Source organism: Ammodytes marinus, assembly GCF_949987685.1.
Source record: "Ammodytes marinus genome assembly, chromosome: 22".
In the NCBI taxonomy this organism is placed as follows: domain Eukaryota; kingdom Metazoa; phylum Chordata; class Actinopteri; order Uranoscopiformes; family Ammodytidae; genus Ammodytes; species Ammodytes marinus.
The window spans coordinates 20672395-20691564 of NC_137226.1; the positions used below are offsets into that span (position 1 = coordinate 20672395).

The following is a 19170-nucleotide window of genomic DNA, read 5'->3' on the forward strand; positions in this document are numbered from 1 at the left end:
CAGTCTGGTCAATACTAAGAAATATTGTGTTTTGAGACCTTGAAAACTTGAATTTTAAAATCAAGCATGAACCCTGTGTCATTCGTTATTAATCATCTCAGGACAGGAGTGACACTGTGCTCAGCAGGCTGGGAGACAGACTCATAAATCTACTAGCTGTGGTGGACCATTTCTTAATTTTTTTTTAACTTTTTAACATTCCACCATTCATTAGTTGACTCTAGTAACATATCCTTTATAAACATACAGTGTTGTTGTGCTGCTCCCCGTCCTCCCCCTCCAGGTACAGGGCTCTGATGTGGTTCTGGACGTCGCTGTAGAACATGGCCTCCCAGAACTGCATGGTGGCCCACACCATGTGCTCCTGCACGCAGCTGTAGGCAAACTGAGTGATGCCCGCGCCCAGTTTCTAAAAAGACAAAACACAAGAATTCACAACATTCAGAGTTGGAGCAGGCATCACCACCAACCCTCAACACATCCCCATCATCGGTTCATTGTTAAAACCACGATGGAACACTTACCCTGCGTTCCAAATCACATACTTTTTCTTTCTACTACACTACATACTAAAGTACAGAGGAGTTTTAGGGCCACGGGAGAAAAAAAAGAAATCAGATAAGGAAGTTTTTTTTTTTCATTATGTCGAGAAATGTCAAGAATCGAGACGAATACTCCAAAATGCTATTAGAGTTAGTGGGTCATTTATGTATTTTCAGCATGCTACAATTGACCTGCATGTATTGGGACATCCTAAATCTTTTTCTGGCATACTAAATAGTATGGAAGTATGGGGATTGGAACGCAGGGTTGGTTTTTAGAGTGCTCATAGCTGTGGTTGAATGTGGGCAAAGTGGAATGACTTTGGCCATGATGCCTGGTGTGAACTTACTCTGCAGAAGGCTGTGACCAGTGGAAGGAGGGCGGCGGCGATACCATGTTCATCAATATGCGAGCAGTCCTGAACACAAACAGAGAAGCAAAGAATTATGTGACAACTTACTAACCAGAAACAAGGACTGTATAGAGAATACATTATCTGAGGCTAATTATTGGACAATACACTGGATCTGCCTTGTTTTAAACGATCCTCCTCTTTATACTGTACATCTTTAACTAGTCTCTAGTAGCTGTATATCTGTATTGAGGTCTCATGTTACATTTTCTAAATGACTGGTCCATGTACAGATAAAGTCCAACTAAAATGACAGTGATCCATTATTAAGTAAGTCTCAGATGTTCAATGTCCTTGTTTGTTCAGGCAACCTGTGACTGATGTCTATATTGTGTGTTGTCCACCAATTTAGTCCAGACTGAAGAAGAACATGACATTCTTAGGCTTCATTTGCTATACTATTGTTTCTAGTGATATTGCAGTAGTAGCAGGCTCACCTGTAGGGTGCAGTTCATCATCCGGACGATGTAGTCAAACTGCTGGTCGTCCAGCACAGCTCTGTTCTGTAGGACGTGCTGGTTGAGCTCTTGGGTCAAACAGATCCGGGCCGCCCGACCCTTCAGCGCCCGCAGTACAGCCGGCATTAACTGGACACGGAGAGATGGAGACAACCCCAACACAGTCACAAATCACACACATCAACATCACTTTACAAGAATCAAACAAGCACAATAAAGAAAGAGGTTAAATTCAAGAAGGAACAAGACACTTAAAAGATTAGAACAAAAAGTTCAGTAAGCAAAATGGTTCTTTTAGCTAACTTCCTGTCACTGACTGCAGTTAGCAGTCCTCTCCCTCGTCCCTACGTCACCACATTAATGCACTGCGGTCTTCAAGCAGCGAGTTATCTAGCATCATCTCAGATCCATAAGTGTGATAAAACATGATAAAAACCATCAAAACAGACATTGGGAAGGATTTTTACCTGCTCCGCCATTGGAGGTGCACACACATTCACCTATCTGTCGCTCTGCACGTGCACCGGCAGTGAGACGGGTGCCAGTTTTTAGCGTTCTCTCTTCTGATTGGTTATCAGTAGTGGGATCCCCGAAAAGTTTATTTGCCGATTACATGCAGAGCAGGTGACTGAGAGATCGGCTTTATGAAACGCGCATATAAGTGATCACTATATGAATAAAGATCACTTACATTAACATAAATAAATGGCTTACTTCACCTTTAACCAAAGTGTATTTTGTTTTTGCTCTGTGGTTCTGCAGTGTTTTGTAGGAATCTCTCCTTGACGTTCTAGTCAGTGTGGCTCTTACCTTCTTGGCCTCCAGCATCTTGTTCTCAAAGATATACGTGATGCAGTTCCTGACCACCTCCAGCCTGCGGGCGCTGTTGGCCATCACGTGTCCGTTCCTGTCCACAGCGTCTCCTGTAGAGAGGCAAAGAGGACAAAGTCATCAGACACTCATTCATCACTGCAGCACACAGAGCTCCAGCCCATTAGACTCACACTGAGAGACAGACGGTCTGGGTGAAGGCTTCACACTGGACGTTTGAGGTAAAAGTGAAGATGTTAAACGAGGTGTTACACCCAACACCTGCCGCATCACAACTAACTTTTGTCAAGTGTTAACCACCTTCAGCTCTTTTAAAACACATTCTACTTTACCAATGCACATGTTGTTTCTTACTTCGTATTGCAAATGAATCTGATCCAAACTTTTGAAGGTCACCTATTATGCAAGATGCACTTTTTCATGTTTTTTGTCAACGTTAATATGGGTGCCTGGTGTGACTAGAGACTCCCTATGTGAGAGAAAAAAACAACCCACTGTCTGTTTTCTACACCTCCACCTTTCTGACAACCCTTGTGATGTCATAAGGGAGAAGCCACGCCCCCCACATTAGCAACCTAACTTAGCACTACCTCCACCTGTGATAAGCACACCCCCGGATACCCTCTGGCAGTTAAAGTCAAACCCGCGGTTAGATTCAGGGCCAATCAGAGCAGACTGGGCTATTTGGAAGGCGGGACTTAAAGAGACAGGTTCTAAAGCGGAGTGTTTCAGACAGGGGCTGAAAAGAGGAGATTCAGCAATGGCACTGAGAAATATAAAGGCTTTTTTTTGGACTCTAAACCATGAAAACAAGTTCTAGTAGAAACTCAAATAAAATTGTTGAACCTGGAAATCAGAATAATATGGAACCTTTAAGACCTGGAACTGACCAAATTACCAATTTACACATAAAGACAGTTTCAGCGCCCCCCCCCCCCAGCTCACCCAGTGGGGGTCCAGATGGCACCATGCCCTTGACCTCTGCTTTGACCACAGGGGGCGCTGTCGTGAGCTTGGCGGCGGCGTGGTCAATGAAGAGCTGCACGGTGATGTCATCCAGCATGGGGAAGGGCGTCTGTTTCTCTGAGGCGTTCTGGCTGCTTTCTGACGGTCGCTGGACTTTATGCATGGCTACTGCGGGGTAAGGGTTCTCCTAGAGGGAGGGGATTAATGGGAGAGAAAGTTGAAAAAAAGAAGCCATAAAAAAACTAAAAGAAGGGCTTTTTGTTTGGGGGATATTTATTTCATTACACATTCTTCCACTTCAATTGAAATATTTTATTTACACTTTCAAGACTTGTTGAAGGAGTTGAAGTTTTAGTATCATTCTGTACTATAACCGCTCAAAGTAGTTCAGATAAATAGGTTTGAATGCATTTTAACCCTTTTACATTTTTGTATATTTTATGATCTTTTAAACTTGCATTTCTGTGTTGCTTATGCCTTTATAAACATTTCTAACTAGTGCTTCCATTTTGAGCCCATTCCAATCTGGTTTTAGGGAAGGTCACAGTACTGTCTCTGCTGTGACTTTGGTTGTAGACAACATTGTTACAGCATTAGACAAGAAAAAGCACTGTGCAGCACTTTTTATTGATCTTTCAAAGGCCTTTGATACTGTTGACCACCATTTGCTTTTACAGAGGCTGCATGACATTGGCTTTGATCAGTCTGCATGTAGCTGGTTTAGGGATTATCTCTCTGATAGACAGCAGTCAGTTAAACTGGGAAGATACCAATCTGAGTTTTTAACTGTTACAAATGGTGTCCCACAGGGCTCAATTTTAGGTCCAGTTCTTTTCACAATTTATATAAATAACATTGTTTCATCGCTAAAAAACTGTCACGCCCATCTATACGCTGACGACACAGTACTGTATTGCATTTCCGATTCGGTGCACCAATCTATTCAGAACCTACAAAGCTCTTTTAACACCCTGCAGGACTGTCTAGTGGACCTCAGGCTTGTTCTAAATACAGACAAAACCAAATATATGTGTTTCTCCAGAGCAAGAACTACAACTTTTAATGATTTTAATATTTTTACAAAGAATGGATTTTTAATTGAAAGAGTCACAGAGTACAAATATCTCGGCATCTGGTTAGATGATAAACTCACTTTTAATTTTCATATAAAAAATCTTGTTTGTCGACTACGACAAAAAATTGGCTATTTTTATAGGAACAAAACCACCTTCCCTTTATTTAGTAGGAAAAGGATTATTGAGGCAGTTTTCATGTCTGTCCTTGATTACGGTGATGTGGTTTACCGGCATGCATCACATTCATGTCTTAAACTCCTGGACTCTGTTTTTCACTCTGCTTTAAGGTTCATCACAGGAGATGCTTATGACACACACCATTGTCTTTTATATGAAAAGGTTGGGTGGTCCTCCCTTAAAGAGAGACGTGACGCACATTGGCACATTTTTATTTACAAAGCCTTGACCGGGAAGCTTCCTCGTTATTTAACAGAAATGCTGCAAATTTCAGATGGGCTTTATCAGACCCGCTCCACTGACATGCTTATGCTTTATGTCCCACAAGCCCGGTCTGAGCTGGGAAAGACAGCTTTTAGCTTCAGTGCCCCCGACTCCTGGAACAACTTATAGCAGCAAATTAAACTAAATACCTTCATATCTTTTAACCAATTTAAACAAACTATCTTAAATCTGCCAAACTCTACCTGTAACTGTTTTAATTAGACTATATTGTACTTTCACCCATTTAATTTTAATTGCTGCCACTCTTCACCACTATGTAAATGTTTCAATTGTTTTATTTTCTCTTCACCTGTTGTTGTGTATTTGATGTTTTTGCATTGAATATTGTTTATGTATTGTTGTTTTTCCTTTGAATTTGCTTTGAACTCGACATCATTGTAAATGAGGGTCACCCCTCAATTGGTCTCTCGAGGATAAATAAAAGTTAAATGAAAAATGAAATGAAATAAACTTACACATAATGTCATTACCAACCAAAATAAAATTCAAACAATTGTGAAATCGGACAGCATTGGTATCAGCTAATATCAGAAACCCAGATATCGGAATCGGAAATAGAAAATGTACAGATCGGTGCATATCTAACTAAAAGGAAACCAGCAGAATGAGGTTATAAGCATTCCTTGAGAAATGTCATTTATGGTCAGTATCATAATAGAGCACGTACATTTTTGAAGAGCAGCTCAGCCAGCTCCTTGACGTGGGTCATGACCTTGTGTGGACAGGTCTCCTCTTGACGTATCCGCTCGCCCTGATTGGCTACCAGCTGTGGAAACGGGACAAAGATGTAACACTCAGCTCAAACGTCACCATCCACCGCCTTTACAAATGTTTAATGAGGAAGGAAACGCACACACACACTAAAGGAGAGACGGTGAATGTAAACAGAGCTTTGTTTAAACTCCACAGGGCGGCTTTACTATATACTTGGCTGTTTGGGTTGTACTGCAGACTACACTTGATCCCATCTAAACAAAACTAATGTATAAAATGTACTGTTCAAAAATTCTTTTAATATATATTTTCAGATAAATTGTCTCCAGCCATTGTCCATATGTTGATAATTGTCTGATTAATGATACATGTTGTCCTTAAAAACATGCCAAAAAAATGCATATTTTAAACCTGTACATTAGTATTTTTTTTTCTTAAATGAAAAAAAGGCTGTATCCAGAATATGTTCTGTAAAAACTCTGGCTCTATCCAACATCTAGATTTTAAATTAAAGGAAAAGTCAACACAAACTGAAAGAAAAGCCCAGCAATGCAACAGGTGCTGACAGACTCACGTCATCAAACAGGTCTGTGGCTCTGTAAGGCGGGCCCCTCTCTGACACGAAGCCCGCAAACGCCATGCCGTCCAACACCTTCATCAGGAAGTCATCCTCCGTCAGCACAGCCCGCTGACCCAGGAAGGCAGCCTGGGGAAACACACAGTACACTAGGTCAGGAAACCACACACACACACACATAGACACGATTGGTCAAGACTTGTTTTACACACCTTATGGAAGCGGATCACTGGTTCTGGGTGAATGCGGATGAGGTGTAAACACATGCGATAGCCCTTTAAGAGCCGAGCGAAGAGCCACAGGAAAACTCCCCGGATCTCCTTGTCCTGAAACACACGCGGTCACGTTAAAGCCAACACACACACACACACACTAACTGGATACAGTATCAGACCTGCAGAATTAATTGCGTTGCATTTTTGACATGCCAACAAAAGTAAAAAGTAAAACCCAACCTTGGTGGTTCCACATTGGGCCTGTCAGGGCTGCAAAGATGAGCAGACTCTGGCTGCACCAATAGTTTACTCTGGTTACTATCTTAGGACGCACTTATTCATTACACTGTCTTCTGAAAAGGTTACCTCTTGAAAAAAAGTGAATGCCGTGCCCAGAATGTGTCACAGAGCGGACTACACAGGCTAGGCTACACTTGTGAAGAGAGTGTTGTACAAAGAGGATTGGAGCCAATGAACTTCTGCACTGATTTACTTCTCACGAGAATAACAGTTAAGACACTTAAAATTACTTAAAGCTTAGACAAATTTTCAGACCGCTTCCCGCTTTTGCTGAGAACAAAGCCCATTTAGAGAATACAACAGGTAAACATCAGACAGGCTTTTTTTTCTTACCTGGATCTTGAGTGCGGAGGGTTGCGTGGAGAGTGGGGGAAAGGCGTGATCAGCTATTTCCAGCTCTGGGTCCAAAATCTACAAAAGACAATAAAGCCACAGTTAGGTTTGCTTTCAGACCTGATAGTCCCGCTTCTAGTCCACTTCCTTGGTTTGCATTAGTTGGAGAAGTGAACCAAAATGCAGCGGCATAAGCCACGTGGAACCTTCTGTTCACTCATTGGTCAGATGTGTCTGGGGCGAGAGCCATAAAACTACATAAAGAAACTACAGGGAGTAGATTGTTTTCCTCATACCCAGAATGCATAGCGCTGCTGAATACAAGAGCTTGTTTAGTCCAAGAATACTGAAGGCTTACTGCATTTGGGTCAGATGAATCCAGATTAATTAATGGTGTATATAATATAAAGGTGTATAAAGAACCGGCAAGTGTGAAAGCGCCCTTAATCTTTAGCTTACTTCCTCTCAAGAGACGTATATTACTGCAGCTCATTTCTAATGCATCAGTGGTTTGGGTGACTGAGTCAAGACCTGAGAGAAATCAACCAATGAGCAGATAATATGAGTCCTTAAAAAATGCTGATCTTTAATTCACTATAGTTATTATTCGTGGCTTTTTCAAATGAAGGCCCTTTTGTTAAAAAAACACAATCATGACTTAGATGGAATGTGTCTTTTTTTAAGATAATGTCAAATGTATTTCTCCAACATGGAGACAGACACAGCAGCAGCAGCAGTGGGTGGCCACGTGCCAGAGCCCGATCAACAAATCCTCCCTTTGGTCTCAGGCGGTTACATGAGCGTTCATTGAGGCTGAATGTAAGGAGAGCACAGCAGCTAAGCCCCTGGTTCACCGTTGCTGCCCAACCATCTATATCATCAACGTACCTGCAACCTTCACATTATCCAGGGAAGATTTTCAGACAATTCAGCCAATCACAAAGAGCTGTTACACAAAGCCCTCTCCTGATCAGTTTTCCAAACCTGGCTGCTATCTGTCCATGAGTCTTGTGTCAGTTATGGAGGGTCAGTCCCACCTATGTGAGCTGATCGGCTGGCTGATATACTTATGGCTGATTAGTCCATGATTGGAGAAACAATCCACTGATTTATTATATATGAGTCCATACAAGTAGCTCTGCCGTCTGGGGCCCATAACCCAGTAAACTAACCCAGCTTTCATTCCATTGCAAGAGCAAGACACACAAGAGTCAGTCAGGTTAGAAGCCATGAAGCACACAGAGCTGACAGAAATACCCTGCGTTCCAATCCCGATACTTCCCTACTATTTAGTATGCCAGAAAAAGATTTAGGATGTCCCTATACATGCAAGTCAGTTGTAGTATGCTGAAAATACATAAATGCCCCACTAACTCCAATAGCATTTTGGAGTATTCGTCTTTATTCTTGAAATTTCTCAACATAATGAAAAAACTTAATTTGTTTCTCTCCTGTGGCCCCAAAAACTCTTCTGTACTTTAGTATGTAGTGTAGTAAAAAGAAAGAGTATGTGATTTGGAACGGGTGAGTCTCAAACAGGAGGGAGGATTAGGAGATTTCACCATGTGTATTCCCATTATTTTTGTATTAGATCAATGTATTTTGAGCCTTGTCATATGTCAGGCTTTTAGCAGACGGCCCAGTTTCAGTGGGTCGAGGTTCAGAGTCTTTTCTTGAGGACAAACAGTGCATTGTACATTTTTTAGAATTCTTTTTAGAGTAGTTCTAAACCTGCTTTTTAGACATCTTTGAAGAAAGTGATGAGTTTTGGTTTGTAGCGTCACATACATGGTGCATTAGTAGTAGAGTAGTCTGTACCATGTGATGGAAAGGCACCATAAGTCACTTTGTAGCACTCTTTCAATTGGCATGTTTTTTTATTGAATAGAAACAAAGGACGTCAGCACCGTAAAACACTTAAGATAACCAAACCAAAAGGATATCATTAAGATACAAGGAGCCCATCACAAGGTTGTGCTGTGAGCATTGTAGCTAAATCTTGAGTCTTGAAGATAAAGAGGGCCACTGGCAGAATAAATGACTGTAGGGAGGAGGAATAATGCTTCAAACCTTTCCATCACATTGCTGTCTACTCTATGCTGAGCCAAGGTTCCTCACAACTATTGATCCAACACAACCAAAGTTGAGTAAAAACCTCAATTATTTATGATGACTGTGGAAGATTTGAAGCCTTTTCAGATGTTTTCCACAAGTGTGAATGTAATATCACTCTATCAGACAGTTAATTGTGACATAAAAATCCCCAGCGCAGATGTTCTCAGCAGACCATAGAGCAATGTCATCTAACTGCCAATCTTTCTCTTTGTGGCTTCTTTACGTGACGTCTGCACACACACACACACACACAGAGAGAGAGAGACAGAGAGAGAGAGAGAGAACGAGAAAGAGAGAAAGAGAAAGAGAGAGACAGTGTCTTGGCCCTCTATTTTGCTAAAAGTAACAAAAACAGTACAATAATGCCATTTATTATATCACAAATATTTCAAACACGGCCCAGAGTCCGTGGGAAGATCTTGTGTGATTTCCCCAAAACTGTAGGCTCCTCGCAGCGGCATCCAAATACACACTGGGCATGTCTGAGGAGCAGTGAATGTCGGCTCCAAATAAACACAGCTTAACATCTGACAGCATATCTCCACACACTCCAGCAGGGGGAAAACTCACTCTGTATTTTTTTTTGCCATATTTGTCAATCTTTATTTACCTGAAACGTATTAGTCATTTTATATACTGAGCCAAACATCAAATAAGAGTCACTGTTTGATACGTGACAGCGAACACACCAGACCATTCGGGGAAAGGAGAGACTTGGCATCATGACACACGGTAGGAGGATTTTCCCACTGACTCAGTCCAATAAAGGTAACTATAAAACAATCCCTTGATTACACACGTGGGTTGGATTGAATAGAATTGATCTTAATGTTGTTGTGTGTATTCGCTCAGTTATATATTACATAATAGATGGTTATAAATGAATTCATGGGTAAGCAGCATTACAAAAAAAAGTTAAAGGTGAAGTAAGCGATTTATTTATGTTAATATAAGTGTTAAATCGCTCTTTATTCATACAGTGGTCACTTATATAGTGTGCACGTTTCCTAAAGCTGATCTCTCAGTCACCCGCTCTGCATGTAATCGGCAAATAAACTTTTTGGGGGGGTTCCCACTAACTGATAACCAATCAGAAGAGAGAACGCTACAAACCGGCACCCGTCTCACTGCCGGTGCACGTGCAGAGCGACAGATGGGTGAATGTGTGTGCGCCTACAATGGCTACTTTGATGGTTTTTAATCATGTTTTATCACACTTACGGATCTGAGATGATGCTAGATAACTCACTGCTTGAAGACCGCAGTGCATTAATGTGGTGACGAAGGGACGAGGGAGGGGACTGCTAACTGCAGGAAGTTAGCTAAACTGACCATTCCGCTTATGGACCTTTAAAGTTGCTTGATGGTGTGTTGTGCACCCAACAGAGCCTTCAAGGCAGCGCTGCCTTGAAGGCTCTGTTGGGTGCACAACACACCAAACACTGTTAAAGTTATCTTGCTGACTGCTCTGCATTCATGCTCTAAGAGTGTATTTTTAATGATTTGCAGAAATTTGTCATTTTTGCGTACCATGTTGGTCGGCAATTCAATGATATGAACAGACTTAGAAGCTACTGGATCGCCTGCTGATGTTAGCATTTAGCTGTGGTACAGTTTCACATGGCTATAGACTCCTTAGTCTTGTTATCACTGTCATATAATCCAAATTACATGCACTGTTCTTAAAGCAATAAACCCATCAAACATGAAAAAGTGAGTGCTCTTTATGACCGCTGTATAATTCTAAAGCAAAACAAACATTTCTAAACAGTGATTATGCCTAGTTATTGCAGCAGACGCTTCATCACTGTGCAGCACGTGAGCTGGCACAGTGATGAGCCAATATTCCCTGAAAACTGAGCATCTGCCAGGGGTGTGTTCCAGACATCCAATCAAACATTATTACTAAGATCCAGAGACAAGCGTAGAACAATTAAATGATCTTACTCTGTTGTTTCAGTAAATTGCTTGTAAACTGAGAGGGACATTTCCTGCAACCGTTTGTGAGCCACACATTCACTACAATGACTCACGGCACGTCCTCATGTTTTACAGTAACATCCAACAACACTGTAGGCAGTGGGCACAGTGCCAACAAAGGTAAGGCAGGGGAGACATTCATGCATTTTACAGGTAGCAAATAAGCAATTGAGGAAGCTGGATAACACATAAAGGGGCATTTCTCAGAAAGGGCTGGCACTGGAATACTGGAAGGAGCTGAAGCTGCAGGATGCAGTCAAGTGCTTGATTACGAGCACAATAGTGCAATGCAGGGACAGTGCTTGATAGGAAATTCTTTAGTGTGTGTGTGTGTGTGTGTGTGTGTGTGTGTGTGTGTGTGTGTGTGTGTGTGTGTGTGTGTGTGTGTGTGTGTGTGTGCATGCGTGTGGGTGTCAAGGGCTTCAAGTAAAGTAAAAATGACGTGTTTTACATCTTGAAACATGTATGGACATAAATGAGAAGGCAACACCATGTAATGTCTAATGACATTCAGCCCTGAACATAAAAGACGACGTCATACAATAAACATGTTGCATGTGACATATACATTCAAGCTGCAGTGTGTAATAAAGGTGTATTTTGGCGGCATCCAGTCTCCGTGTTAGCTAGGGTAGCCTTCAAGGACTGGAAGCTAGTTACTAAAGATGGCATCATCCACCACTGCCTCAAGTCTTTCCACAATATCAATTGATGAGGTGAAGATGTATTTAGTTATGTATTATTCTATAATACTTCTTCTTTGTCTTCCAACAGGTGCATTTCCCCAGCATGTCCACTATATAATGCCCACTATATATAAAAACACATACAGCTGTTAAGTTTGTCCGTTTTGTGCTACTGTAGAAACATGGCAGGGCAACACTGCAGAGTGTGTGTGTGTGTGTGTGTGTGTGTGTGTGTGTGTGTGTGTGTGTGTGTGTGTGTGTGTGTGAGAGAGTGTGTGTGTGTGTGTGTGTGTGTGTGTGTGATTGATTGTGTGTGTGTGATTGTGTGTGTGATTGTGTGTGTGATTGTGTGTGTGTGTGTGTGCGTGTGTAGGTGTCAGCTCTTACCATAGAGAGCACAGTCTGGGTCTGCTGGAGCAGTGGTTCAGGCAGCAGGGAGATGTGGACACACTCGGGGATGGTCACCGTGCCTCCGTCCAGGTCAGCGATGATCACGTCCAACTGAAGACACATTACACACACACATTACACACACTGATAAACACACTTTTCCTATCTGCTTCTGAGACACAAGCTCGTTACAGCAACTGACAAGACACACGTAGACACAAGCCCTATCGTCCCTTGTCAATGGCCGCCAGCCAAACAAATCTCACATTCACACAGTAGGAGAGGCTGCCCAAACCATAACCTATAACCCTTACCCTGGCAACTGCTCATACACTGATAATAATGTGCATGTGGCTACTCAACCAAACACCTCTTCTTGTGATGTGAGACTACATAAACTCATTGCACATACTCATCAGGCTTTAATAAGATGGAAGGACAAGATCTTCTTTGATGGTGAGACAGTGATTGTCATGTATGTTGGTATCATTTCACTTGGCAGACAGTGTAAAGAGTATTGTGTAGTAAAGAGTATTAAGCCAGATGCTTTATTAAAAAGACAAATGAAGCGTTGCTGAATGGGTCAGTGAGAGTTTATAGGAGAACCTGCTCTCCATTGTAATCACAGCGGAGTAGCTGGGGCTTAGTGCATAACAGGCTTTCTTTAGAGAGACTTTAGAAAGTGTATTGAACTGTGGAGCGAGTACATTCAACTTTTAAAACACACAGACCGCTTTTATGAGATCACATTTCTCAGTCTAGAACACAGAGCACCTGTTCCGTCTAGGCCATCCCTGCGTTCCAAATCACATACTCTTTCTTTTTACTGCACTACACACTAAAGTACAGAAGAGTTTGAGGGCCACGGGAGAGAAAAACAAATCAGATAAGGAAGTTTTTTTTTTTTTTACATTGTGTCAAGAAATGTCAAGAATAAAGAAGAATACTCCAAATTGCTATTGGAGTTAGTGGTGCACTTATGTATTTTCAGCATACTGCAATTGACGTGCCTGTATTGGGACATCCTAAAAAACAGGGCATGCTGTTGTTTTTTTTAATTTTTTTTAATGATACTGTTTGTCTGTTTATTGTTGATGGAGTGGGCTATATGAAGTAGGCCTTTTTATCCTCACAGCTGGCCAGGTGGGGCAAACATTTCCTGCTGCTTCAGACTGCAACAGGGTTGTTTTTCTGTTCAATATCTTTTTCATCATCTCTTTCTGAACGCACGAGGCCAGCAACCTACCAGAACTGTCTTATCTTTTTATTATTATACTACATACTCTATCTGCGTACTACATTTGATTTTTTTTTTAAAGGTGCTTGATGCATAGATTTTGATTAATGGATTGACTGACTGAAAAAAAGATATATATTAGGAAGGACACTGTATATATATCTATATATTGATACTATCCGAGTGTCCTTCCTGCTTTTAGTGCATTTCTGTGGTAGAGATAGTGTTTTTACCTGTGTGTGAACATGTGATCGTGTCTGGCTGGTCAAATAAACTTCAACATCAAATTTTTTTCTTTTCACCCACGATCAACAGACTTCAGGTTGTCTTATCCTCATGTGCAGTAGCATTGTTACATGTGCCTGTCATATTGCATTGTGAGGAGAAACCTACCAGTTCTTGCGTCTCCGAGCGAAAGAATGAGTTGACTCCGATGATGAAGGGGGTTGGAGTGCTCAGGACTTCTAGCAGTTTCCCCGGCAGGATGGGGACGTAGGTGAAGCTGAGAGGGACACACACAGGAGAGGAGACTAAGCACATCACCGAGTTAAATTTAAGTGTTTTTAATACCTTTTTAATGCCACTTAAATTGATATCTAATGCCCACCTCTGGACACACTGGCACAAGTAGTTAGGATATAATGAAAACGCATTGAACAATTTGGATTGATGCATTTTAAGGTACTTTAAATTAAGAACTTTTAATATAAAACTCACATTGATATACTATAACAATAGCTTTGGGAAGTATGTGTTTACCCTTAATAACAAAATCCAAGAGTGCCTATTTGTCAACAGATCTTTGTTTTGCGAAAATTCAATACTTTTAAGGCTTTATTTTGAGAATATTAAATGTAATGCTTTTTTTTTTAATGCTGTTCACACCTGTATTTGAGGGGGAACATGATGGCCAGTAACCCCCGACATGCGTCCGTCAGTCTCTGGTAGCTGCTGGACAGGAAGAGGATCTTGTGTTCCGTCAGAGCCGCACAGAACAGATACAGCACGTTGATGATACCTGAGGGAGACCAGAGGAACATTCATTAGTTATATGTCGAGAGGTCAAGTGAGTCATCCAGGCCAACTCATTGAAGCCATTGAATTAACTTTGACGCTTGTACTTCAACCAGAATTCATTCATTGCATCTATGATAATTAACATTTAGCCAGATCCGTGTATTGAAGTCGTAATGTCCAATAAGGTGAGACACTTCAGGTGAATAGGGTTACATGTTTGACTTATAGATGTCATTATGAAGCGTTGCCAGTTGATTACTTACATTAAAACTGTTATTGTATTACATTTTTTTTTCAGGGGAAAACCCTATCTATCTAGGTCTTAAAAATTAAAATTAAATAAAAGAAGTATCATTCAGACAATTAACAACATATTAACAAACCCTTCTGAAGTAACTTTAGTATAGTGCTGAGAATGATTATGGAAAGATTAGTTGATTAAATAATTAAGATTTATTTTGTTCAGCGTATTGAAAAAGGTGAATGTGCAGATAAGGGCCGTTAAAAATGTTTGGCATGGGAGAAATATACAGATGCAAACAGACATGGTTAAGTCAAATAAACACCTTAATGTACATTATTGGACCTCTTATTTACACTAGTATGAAAGAAAAGATGTTATGGAAGCAAAATAGAATAGACAAATCACAAAATTGGCCAGTGCTTGTGTTTAAAAACATGTTTTGCCTGCAGGGTCTCGTCTTAAAGAACATTATTTAAACATGGGACGTGTGCAGAATAAATGCCATGGTATTACTGGGCCCGTACCGAGCTGCCTGAAGAGCTGGGCCACGGTGCTGCCGCTGACAGGCAGAGCATCATCGATGGGGGTCTGGATCACCTGCCGGTCCCCAGCACCTAACGTTATTGTCCTCTGTAAATTAGAAAAAAAGAGAGGGAGGGAGGGATGGAGAAAGAGAGGAAGATAAAAAAGAGGGGATTACAATGTAGGTGAGAAAACCAAAGAATAAATGGCGTTTCTCAGAAGAATCGGGGGTTAACTTTTGACAGCCAGTTTTTTTTTTTTTTTTTTCTTTTTAATCAGAGTGGTGCGTGTTCGGGGCAGCGGCCGTGAGTCAGCGACAGAGAGGTGGGGACAAATCCCACAAGCTTAGCAGGTACATGACAAGAGATAAAAACACACACACACACACACAAGCCATTCCAGTTGATCAGGGCGTGAATGGAGCTGGTGCCATGACAAAGACCTTATACTGCAAAACAACCAGCGTATCAAATGAGAGAAACCCCCGGCGATATGGCAGCTGTCAGGCAGGCGGGCACATTTTCCATTGCACTTTTCACATGATCACAGACATACAGGAGAATAAATCTGCATGGATGATTCTTTTCAGGGTGTCCTGGGAGAAAATGAATATAATATCCAACATCTAACATGGTAGAAATATAACACCTATCTGATCTGACTTGCAATCTATGTAAAAAGGTTTAAAATAAAGAAGTTACATAGTGGCTCATTCGCATTACACCCATGGGCCAGGTGTCGTAGACATGCATTAAGCCTAGTCGTGGACTAAATGGAATTTTGAATGGAGATTGTCCATTGAAAGTACAATTTAGTCCAGCACTAATAGGCTTTAATCCATGTACGCAAAACTGGCCCCTAAAGAAGCCAATCAATAACTATTGATATGTGTGTGGTTGAGATAACGAGCATATTTGGCAGAGGAATGGGATTGATTTTGAGCACAAAGATATAAATCAATACGAGCACGGGAATACAGCACAAATGATGTAGCAGCAAGATCATGTGACTATTGAACACGGCATAGCATGATTTAGGATTTATACATTGAGCTACAATAAACATCCGAGGTGTATTTTAATCTCGCCTGAGGGGATTTCTTTCAAGGATTTCTAAAACCAGTTTGATTGGATCTGCAATTTGATCCTGAAGAAGGCGCTTCAATACAGTATTCTAAGTACGGCTGTGTGTGCACTTAAAGGAATACTTCACCCATACGGAACCAGCGTTCTATCATTATAAAATCGCTATTATATTGTAATATAATGATTGAGGTTTTTCTTCCCTCAGTCTTTCCTTGGCCCAGCTGTCCTGTTAATCCTAACCCTGCATTTTACCATGTGTGATGTCACTCATGGGAAAATGTAGGGTTTAGACAGTGAGACCATAAAACACTCTTTCTGCCTTTTTCTCAGGCTAGGATGAACCGATTTCTAAAATGTTTGCACATTTATACTACTTAGGATCTCAGGGTTCAATACACCTTCATATTCCCACCGGTTAAGTAGGTCTTTAGGTAGCTGGGAGGCAAGAGTGCAGCGTTACTTCATGCTCTCAGCAGCAAAAGCAGCAGCAGCTATGTAGCATCAGCAACCAGAGGGATACTCAATACTGCGATCCAACATCTGATCATCACGTGTTCAATTCAGTGTTGGGTTTAAGGGATTGTATTTTAAAAAGGGCAAGACGTGCAAAGTGTTAACTTACACATCCGGAGAGAGAATACTCAGTTCTGATTTTCACTTCATTTTTATCCACATAACCTCATGGTTCAGAATACAACATCTTTGTCACTGTTCTTATTGATTTCCCATAACTACATGACATAAGCTTTGTTGCTATGCTACACACACACACACACACACACACACTTCTTGCCCAGCTATTTTACCACTGCAAATACGAGAGGATGTAGCCTACTAAAAACTCAAGCCATGAGGATTCATTTAGGACGGTTATTAGGATGCTACATTAAAACCATGCGTTTGTGACAAACACTGCACTCTTTGGGCCTGGGAACAAAAGGGATCGTTACAGCACTGTGAGGCCTTGAAGGGTAGGCAGATATTAATGGGATAACACCAAACCAAGTGCCATATTGTTAAGAAAACCAACCCATGCTTATGCATTTACCTCAATCATTCTCAATGGCTTTTCCTTGCTTCTCCTCATTCTCAACGCACTAGTCCTGTGAACACATCTGGACTGACACTGTTCACGCTGCATCTGAAAGTTTGAATCTTAACTTTACCACTACAGCATTTCAGATCCTTAACAAAACTACAGTTAATGAAAAAAACCTAGTATCACTCTTAAAGTTCTTGTTAAAGTGAAGGCGGTTTCTATCAGACTCAGATGTGTACTTAATATGAAAGGAATGATCAGTTGTTGGGTCACACAATTGAGCTTAAAAACAAAGCAGCGTTTTGATTGGTTCTCCTGCCGTGCGTGGAGGGGGGGAGAATGGGTGAGGGGACAGAGGGAAGCTAGAGAGAGAGAAAAGCTGATTGCTGATTGGTTGAGAGGGGGGAGAATGAAGTCAGGGAGGGCTGGGGGGGGGGCGTACCAAACTCTCCTCCTCTCCCTCCTCCTGGCCCGGCTGTACACAAGCAGCACCCAGGCAGGGGATAAGACACAGGTTAGAAGAACACAGTGAACCCCACACTCACTTGACACAACAGTATCACAGTATAATGTATCGGCAGGGCAAAAACAAAGAAGCTGACAACAAACAATAACGTCATATTAAAAATGGACGTCGAGATGACTGGCAGGCGGCTGTGTGAAAAAAAAACAAAAGATAAATTGAGTGCAACATTAAACATGATGAGACACAACACGTGCAAAACAAAGACATGGAGCTATTGTTTAGCCGTTCGGCAACACAATAACAGCAGCAGATGATTCAAGATGTCATTTTACTGAGAATTCTAAATAAACAGAGCGAGAGAGTGGGAGCAGCAACGGTACAAATACGGGTGAGGTCATTTGTCACATTTAACGGTGATAACAGAGATAGATGGGGAAAATAGGTATAAAGATTACATTAGTTTTGACTGGTGCGGTTCACTGCAGGTCAAACCACACGCACGCACGCACACACACACACACACGCACACGCACACTATGAAGGTACAGAGGAGAAGCCACATTTAGCACAATGTTTCAGTGTATCACAGGTGGAGTCTTGTTGTCAAAATCAGTGAATATCTCCTCACGATCTGCTACTTGTCCATACTGTGTGTGCGCTGAAAAAAAAAAGTCCAATGTTAATACACAGCCTAGGCCTGTGAACTGGCATGTTGCTATCTACAGTTGGCCCCCTTTGTTTGCATAGCAGTTTACAGAGCCTAGGCTGTGTATGAACAATAGATTTTATTTCAGCGAGCACACACAGTACGGACAGGTAGCGGGTCGTGAGGAGATATCCACTGATCAAGTGTTTTTCCAGAATGACTGACTCCATCTTTAAAGAGCGTAATGAACTACCTCATCCTTACATGGTATTGACATTACACTGCAACAGTAACACAGGTGTGATGAGGGAATTTCTAAACGCAGAGATATTTCTATTTAAAAAAACTGAAATCATGTGACCGCGGCTTGGCTTTTTCCAACACCATATGAGTGTTAACAGGTAGTCAAACTGATACTGGAAAAAGAGCAGAGTTCCCACACTGAAAGCCCCTGTTACCAACCTCAAACCCACCGACACAATACAGGCTCATGAGAACAAATGCAGGTCTTGTCATGTGATCAACTGGTGCCGTTAACCTGCGGTGGAACAACTTCCACTTTCCTTTCAGGTATAAAGGTTTTCAGTTCATATCAGTTTGCTGCTTAATCAAATTCTGTGGCGGAGCGCTTTTGACAGGACTGGAATTCCCTCGGTTATTGTTGGAGCCATTTAGAGGTTTTTTGTGTTGAATATATTTAAGGGAATACATTATGTCACCTGGGGAGATAGAGGTGTCACATTGTTTGGAGTTTTTTTCGTTTCGTTATTTCATGGAAAGTCAACCGGAGTTATTGTTTAATAAATGAGGTCAACACCAAGTTAAACACTCTCTGGGCGTGCTTCCCAAGAAATGT

General features: G+C 41.4%; 1 protein-coding gene across 6 annotated transcripts in view; it reads right to left on the minus strand.

The window, feature by feature from the left end:
* The window catches only part of sbf1 (SET binding factor 1), a 69052-nt gene that overhangs the window by 21302 nt on the left and 28580 nt on the right, over positions 1-19170 (minus strand). For 3 of the 6 annotated variants that reach the window (XM_080051122.1, XM_080051124.1, XM_080051121.1), the window contains exons 6-19: positions 17645-17677; positions 15081-15186; positions 14181-14313; positions 13689-13797; positions 12056-12169; positions 6888-6965; positions 6252-6365; positions 6037-6168; positions 5416-5514; positions 3190-3397; positions 2224-2336; positions 1393-1542; positions 893-961; positions 248-409 (exon numbers count right to left, since the gene is read on the minus strand). In XM_080051122.1, coding sequence (XP_079907248.1) covers positions 248-409; positions 893-961; positions 1393-1542; positions 2224-2336; positions 3190-3397; positions 5416-5514; positions 6037-6168; positions 6252-6365; positions 6888-6965; positions 12056-12169; positions 13689-13797; positions 14181-14313; positions 15081-15186; positions 17645-17677 — 1620 coding nt within the window. Of the gene's footprint in view, positions 1-247; positions 410-892; positions 962-1392; positions 1543-2223; positions 2337-3189; positions 3398-5415; positions 5515-6036; positions 6169-6251; positions 6366-6887; positions 6966-12055; positions 12170-13688; positions 13798-14180; positions 14314-15080; positions 15187-17211; positions 17294-17644; positions 17678-19170 lie in introns of those variants that run through there. The other 3 variants (XM_080051126.1, XM_080051123.1, XM_080051125.1) reach the window with 2 other exon arrangements.